The 7,220-nt window shown below is 41.4% G+C and overlaps 1 protein-coding gene and 1 pseudogene across 1 annotated transcript; both read left to right on the top strand.

The window, feature by feature from the left end:
* The first annotated feature begins 322 nt into the window (after positions 1 to 322).
* LOC137733796 (phenylacetaldehyde reductase-like) lies at positions 323 to 4,193 on the top strand (annotated as a pseudogene).
* Positions 4,194 to 5,849: 1,656 nt separating this feature from the next.
* Positions 5,850 to 6,839, top strand: LOC137733415 (serine/threonine-protein kinase BLUS1-like). Its single transcript, XM_068472566.1, has one exon. The coding sequence runs from the start codon at positions 5,850 to 5,852 to the stop codon at positions 6,837 to 6,839; it is 990 nt and encodes a 329-aa protein (XP_068328667.1).
* Positions 6,840 to 7,220: the final 381 nt, after the last annotated feature.

Here is a 7,220-nt window from a genome sequence, read left to right as displayed (position 1 = left end):
AGGGTTGGAGTAATTACCTCTCTTGTTCTTCTGAAATTCTGAATGCACTTGAAGCGTTTGGAGAAAGGCCAATTCTAAAACTTACTTCTTTTTCTCCCTTTGAACAATTTAGTCAGACTTTTCCCAAAAAAATTAAAAAAGTAGAATAAATTTTCTGTCAATACTTTCTTAGTTTCATAGATTGATCTGCAGACAGCCACAACAATACGTCTTCATAAACTTTCTTAGTTTATTAGTTTTATAGCATTTATTGAATGCTATAAAAAGCGGTTTGTGGTGTAGACTGTAGTGTAAGCTTGTTAATTCTGAGCCCTAGAGAGAGATGAGTACCGGAAAAACAAAGACTGTATGTGTAACAGAAGCGTCTGGCTACATAGCATCATGGCTGGTGAAGCTCTTACTGCAAAAGGGTTATAACTTCAAAGCCACTGTTCGCGATCGAAGTCGGTACTTCAATACTTGCTCATATGTAATGTTCAACTTCAAACAATTCATTCAATAATTTCAATTTCTGGGTTTTGCATATTGTTTCGTTTGTTCACCAAAAGAAAAGTTGGGTATCCAAAATAATCATCATGCACAGACACCTCGCCTTTTTTTTTTTTTTTTTTTTTTTATCATTAGGGTGGCGTCACTGACGTGCAAGATGACTATTTTGAGTACCAATGATATCTCCCGTGCATCCAATTATTTTTGTTTTATTATTCTTGTTCTTGTTTTCCGGTGCCAATTGAAACCTCACGGTGAGTTGGTTATCGTTAACCACTTTTGCTGCTTCCTGTATTGTTAGTTCCACTCACTAGTTTTGTTTACAGATGATGCAAAGAAAACAGAACACTTGCTTGTTGGAGTTTGTGGCCAAGTGGACTATCCTCCAAAATACCTTTCGGCTAAAGAAAGAAGGTGGAAACACCTTTCCTTGTTTTGGGGAGGAAAAAATGGAAAAGTGTTGGTTAAAAGAAATAAGAAAATGATGAAAGGAACATCATGATGAGAAAGCAAAAAGAAGCATCCCAGGGGAGAGCATTCGGCTCTCCCATGGGAAATGTTGATCATTCTATATTAAGGCATGTGTTATGCCTTATGGGTAGGGATGAAGGGATGAAGAGATGAAAAGCATCCAAAGAGATGGTGAGAGCATTTGGCTCTACCATGGGTAAGGGTGAGAGAAAAAAGAAAGCTAGAGTGAAAGTATTCTAGTGAAAGAACTCTTGGGGTAGAGTGAGGCTCTTGGGAAAATTTTGTGAGTGGGTGTACAAGGGATATGGGATTGGGTTATGTCGATTTAACTCATGTATACTTGTACTGTTATTCTCATAGTGAAGAGCAATATCTCTCCGGGGACGTAGGCAGTTTTTTGCCGAACCTCGTAAATTTCTCTGTGTCTTTATTTCTTGTATTTTATTTTGTTCAACTGTGTGTGATTTTTGGTGAGGTTGTAATCTGAATCTCGGTTCCGCACTAACGAACGGGCCAAGGCACAACAATTGGTATCAGAGCATCGTTGGGGGCTTTGGTTCGTTGGAGGTCCAGATTTGTTGTTCACCATGGAATTTTCAGTTGAGCAGTTTAAAGGGAGAGGCGGTTTTGCTCTTGGTAAAGGAGAGTAATGGAAGCCTGAAGAAATGGAAGCCGTGTTTAGGGATGCTTGGATCAACTGCGAAAGTTGATGTTGAGGAAGAAGACAAATGCCTCTTTCTTCTTACCTCACTTTCAGATTTGTACGAGAACCTTGTGAAACTTTACTGCAAGGAAAGAAACAGTAAGTTTGGAGCAGGTGCAAGCTTCTTTGGTGTGGAATGATACACACAAGAGACCATGGATGATGGTGGGCACAAGACTGCTTAAGCTATTCAAGGTTGAAATCGTGGAAGAAAATTGGAAAGAGGATCTGAGAGAGACAGCAGGTTCGGATCCGGTTCCGGAGGCAAGGGTCCACAGTGCTACGGGTGCAAGGCCGGGTTAGCAAGTTTGTGGTGGAAGACTTTGAGTATGCCCTCTAGGTACTCGAAGCAACACTTCTCCTGGTGATGTTTAGTCTCAAGTGTTGCAGGGGTTTTGCAGCAGGTGGAGCTATGGGATTCACAGGTGATGAGAAGGTCCTGAGGTAGGAAGTGTGGGAATTTTGTCTAGCTCGATGGGTTGTTGCTGGAAATAGGCGCGCTGACGAGTTTCCAGGTTGCAGACAATGAAGAGGAGGAAAACCTGCTGGAGGAGATGAGGATGTGTTGAGATCCTGTCTGAAGCTAAATGGTGATTTTTAGCTTGCAGCAGCTGCACATGCATTGGCAGTGACTGAATCGGAACAGGACCAACGAGGTTGATTCAGAGTGTGCATGCTGGTACGTAAGGCCAATGGACTTCGGAACTTGGCCAAGGTGGAGATTGTTGGAGTTTGTGGCCAAGTGGACTATCCTCCAAAATACCTTTCGGCTAAAGAAAGAAGGTGGAAACACCTTTCCTTGTTTTGGGGAGGAAAAAATGGAAAAGTGTTGGTTAAAAGAAATAAGAAAATGATGAAAGGAACATCATGATGAGGAAGCATCATGATGAGAAAGCAAAAAGAAGCATCCAAGGGGAGAGCATTCGGCTCTCCCATGGGAAATGTTGATCATTCTATATTAAGGCATGTGTTATGCCTTATGGGTAGGGATGAAGAGATGAAAAGCATCCAAAGAGATGGTGAGAGCATTTGGCTCTACCATGGGTAAGGGTGAGAGAAAAAAGAGAGCTAGAGTGAAAGTATTCTAGTGAAAGAACTCTTGGGGTAGAGTGAGGCTCTTGGGAAAATTCTGTGAGTGGGTGTATAAGGGATATGGGATTGGGTTATGTCGATTTAACTCATGTATACTTGTACTGTTATTCTCATAGTGAAGAGCAATATCTCTCCGGGGACGTAGGCAGTTTTTTGCCGAACCTCGTAAATTTCTCTGTGTCTTTATTTCTTGTATTTTATTTTGTTCAACTGTGTGTGATTTTTGGTGAGGTTGTAATCTGAATCTCGGTTCCGTACTAACGAACGGGCCAAGGCACAACATTGCTCTCATTAGATGGAGCAAAGGAGAGGCTTCATTTGTTCAAAGCGGATTTATTAGAAGAAGGATCATTTGACACCGTAGTTGATGGATGTGTAGGTGTTTTTCATACAGCATCGCCTGCACAAATTTCAGCCACTGACCCACAGGTCTGTCCCTTCACTTCATCCATGCATCAAATATTCTAGCGTGTGTGTGCGCGCCCACAAAAGCATAGAAAATCAACCTACGTTCAAGACAAATGGTGTAGAAACCAGAATGATATATTTCTGTTCTCTATATTTTAGGCCGAAATAATTGAGCCTGCAGTTAAAGGAACACTTAATGTTCTAAAATCATGCGCAAAATTCCCCGCTGTCAAGAGAGCGGTTTTAACTTCTTCTATGGCTTCAGTAAGGATGAGTGGAAAACCTCTGACGTCTGATGTGGTTTTGGACGAAACATGCTATTCGGATCCACTTTTTTGCAAGAAGACAAAGGTACGTGCGTTCCCATACTATTGAACAATTTGGACATAGATGTAAGCTTCACACAAGACAAAGCAGTACATGATGATGAACTACAAACTCATAAGAACTTCTTCATTTGTTCAGCACTGGTATCCTCTCTCAAAAATTTTAGCTGAGGAGGCCGCCTGTAAATTTGCCAAAGGGAATGGGATTGACTTGGTATCGATACGTCCAGGGTTTGTGATTGGTCCACCCTTACAGCCAACTCTTAATGTCTCCGTCGAGTTTCTTCTGAATATAATGAGTGGTACAATTCACCCCCTATTGTTAGAACACTATTCCTTGTGATGCAAGCAGTTGATTCTGTTATGTTTCTCTTTTGTGCTCAGGAATTGAAATACCATTTGTAAACTACACATTTGTGGACGTTAGAGATGTTGCCTCTGCTCATATTCAACATTTGAAGTTCCTTCAGTGAGCGGCAGATATTCTTTAGTTGCCCACGTTGCTGACCGTACCGATACTCTTTAAGATTTTACGAGAGCTTTACCCCACATTGAGCCTTCCTGAGCTTGGCAATCCTTCGGACTCAAAGTTTCAAGTGTCCATGGAGAAAGCAAAAGGTTTGGGAATCACTTTCCTTCCTCTGGAAACGAGTCTCAAGGACACTGTTGAAAGCCTCAAGGAGAAGGGCTTCCTCAAGTTTTGAATTCTGCAACGTGCAGCAATTTGTTAATTTAGTGCACGAGGCGATCGAATAAGTGGGAAATTAAGTTTGTTTTATGCTTAAATATTCCAAAGAGATGCTGGACAACATATTTTTCCTGTTAAATATTTTAAATGTAATCTGCAGAGAGCCTCAGAATTGTCTACGAAAATGCTCAGGAGTTGCTTAAGATCTTTGATGCAGGCTCATGTGTAATTAATAATGTTGCACAGTAACAGTAAATGCAATAGTTCAAGTTGAAATTGTCTTTACTGTCTTCAAAGAAATCCTAATTAAGGCACTCTTGATATATCTTGCAAATTAAGATTTCTTTCCCCATTATTGTCGTTCTTCAATGTGTCCTCGGTTGCAGACGTTAGGCGACAAGTGCCTATGTGACATGCCTTCGTACGAACGCACAACTGTCAATTCTTATGAACTTCCGGCGATGGCACAGAGCTGGTCCTGGCTAAATATTCAAATTGCTTACCAGTTGATGCATCTTCCCAACTGATCATCGTTCTCGCGGAAAACCACACATCTTAACCCTTTACCCGTATTTTTAGCTCGATATGACGGAAACTTTGAGATTGGGGCCTTCCAAGAAAATTGAGATTGGCCCCTTCTAAGAAAATTATCCTTGGAAGGATGGAAACTTTGTGTAGAGTGCAGCTTCACTAGGACTTTTGTTGAATCCACTACTGCTGAAGTAAGAGTCAATCTCACCGTACCAAACTCGGGTAGCTTGCTTGAGTCCTTACAGTGCTTTGTTTAATTTATACACCTTCTCTTCTTCATTTGGGGAACAATCAATTATCTGGAAAGTTGATGGAATGGTTGGGCCAGCTTATGAATTTTGTTGCACTCAGTTTGTATATTCTCTCATGCCAATCTGCTCATAATCATAAGTGAGCTTGTGGAATAAAATGTCGTCTTCGATCCAAGGGAAGTTCTAGTATTTTGGTTTATTTAGTTCAATTATCAACGATCACGTCATATTGTTTACAAATTTGGTCTGGTTAACATTAGCAAAAGAAAAAAAAAAAAAAAAAAAGGATTTTTTATTTTATTTTTAAGGCTTACTTGACTTTTAATTTTCATCTTGAAGAATGATTTTATAGGTTAGTAAGTCGGTCTTGTTCATGAATTTACGGGTCTCAAATACGTATTTTGTTCGTGTGCTTATGTTCTTTTCGAAATATTTATACGAGGTACTCACAACAGGACTAACAATGCCTTGCCCCCCAAGAAATTGCCGAGATGGCAAATAACAGAAAACGAACTAACTGTATTTTATCTTAACCAACCTCATCCAATCCTAATTACCAAAACCGCCTCATAACTGAATGTTGGTGATTCTGCTAATTAAAAAAATCTAGTGGCAAAAATTAAAACTTATCTATAATTTTATCCCCCATTTGGAATGAAAAATCCCCAAAAAACCCTCATCTTCTTACCATTTCTTATTAAATAAGTAAATACAAGCAGAGCAGTACACACACACATTCTCATGCATCGTCGTCTTCCTCCCAAAGCATCAACCTTTCACTAGAATTAGTACTGCAGAATCCCTACATTCATCTTCTCCATCAAAACCCATTTCCCAGAAATCAAAACAACCCACTTCCATTCTTCAAGATTTCATCTTTGTCGTCTCCAATGGCGACTTCTTCGTCTTCCTCCTCCCACCATGATAACCCACAAAAGGTTCAATTCCCGTTGGACTCGGCCGCGTATAAAAACCTCCAAAAAATTGGCTTCGGCGGCAAGGCCGTCGTCTACAAGGCCATCTGCGTTCCCTTGAACTCTGCAATCGTCGCAATCAAGTCCGTCAACCTCAATCAATCCACGGCCGATTTCGAGGGCAAGCTACGCGGCACCAAGACCTTTTCTCTTTTCCACCGCAACATTCTCAGCCACCATTGCTCCTTCACCACCGCTGACCGCCGTCTCTGGGTGGTCATGCCGTTCATGGCCTTCGGCTCTCTGCAGTCCATAATCTCCTCTGCTTTCCCGCAAGGATTACCAGAGCCCTGCATTGCTGTCGTCCTGAAAGAGACGCTAAACGCCATGTCGTATCTCCATGGCCAGGGACACGTCCACGGCGACATCAAGCCCGAAAATATCTTGGTCGACTCTGATGGGTCCGTTAAGCTCGCCGATTTTGGGGTCTCTGCTTCTTTCTACGGCGCCGATCATTCAACTGGGACAAACTACACTTCGGCAACAGCCTATAGGGTGGCGCCCAATGGAGGTGGATGCAAGGTGGATATCTTGGCATTTGGGATGACGGCGCTCGAATTGGCTGACGGTGGCTCTCCTATGTCTGGCCTGTCGCTGTTTTTGGAGTCTGAGATTCTGAAGGTCAAGAAGAGGTACCAGTTTTCTGATTGCGAAAACATCATCAAAGATTTCAAGAACAAGAAGTACTCTGTGGCTTTCCTGGACATGATGGGTCCTTGCCTTGATCAGGACCCTGCAAAGAGGCCGGCAGCAGAGACGCTGCTGAAGCACTCGTTTTTCCACAACTGCAGGGGCAAGGATTTTCTGGCAGAGACTATGCTTCGGCATTCGGAGAGTGTTGAGGAGAGGTTGAAGAAAAGAAATTGGGGTTTGGGTGACTTGTTGGACCCTAATGAAAGTGATTAGTAGGATTTTTTTTCCAGGAAATTGAATTTGCAGAGAGTTTGCTTTTTGAAAAAATTGGTGAACTTTTTGGATGCTATTTTCATGGTTTAGGAAAGAGAGAGAATTGAGATGTACTATAAAGTGTTTAGACTCTGATTACATCATATGGAATTTGTCATTTGTAAAGAAGCAAAGAATTAAAGATCATTTGATGTTGGATTGATAGTTCTTTGTTTTGTATATTGTTTCGTTCAGCGAAAGAAATTTAGGATCTTTCTGTGTAGGTCTTCATCTGAAGTTCAATTGCCAGTTAAGGGAAGGCCTTGAACTGTTTTTGACATTCTTGCTAGCTTTTAGCGATCAAGCTTATTAGCCACAACTTTATGCATAAATGATAGAGTT

The sequence above is a fragment of the Pyrus communis genome, chromosome 5 (assembly GCF_963583255.1).
Source record: "Pyrus communis chromosome 5, drPyrComm1.1, whole genome shotgun sequence".
NCBI classification, from domain to species: Eukaryota; Viridiplantae; Streptophyta; class Magnoliopsida; order Rosales; family Rosaceae; genus Pyrus; species Pyrus communis.
Note: the sequence above shows the minus strand (reverse complement) of the source record. Positions and strands in the feature narration are given on the sequence as shown.

What these genes read in the sequence shown, in the direction of transcription:
- LOC137733415 (XM_068472566.1), top strand. Translation starts at nt 5,850, where the DNA reads ATGGCGACTTCTTCGTCTTCCTCCTCCCACCATGATAACCCACAAAAG.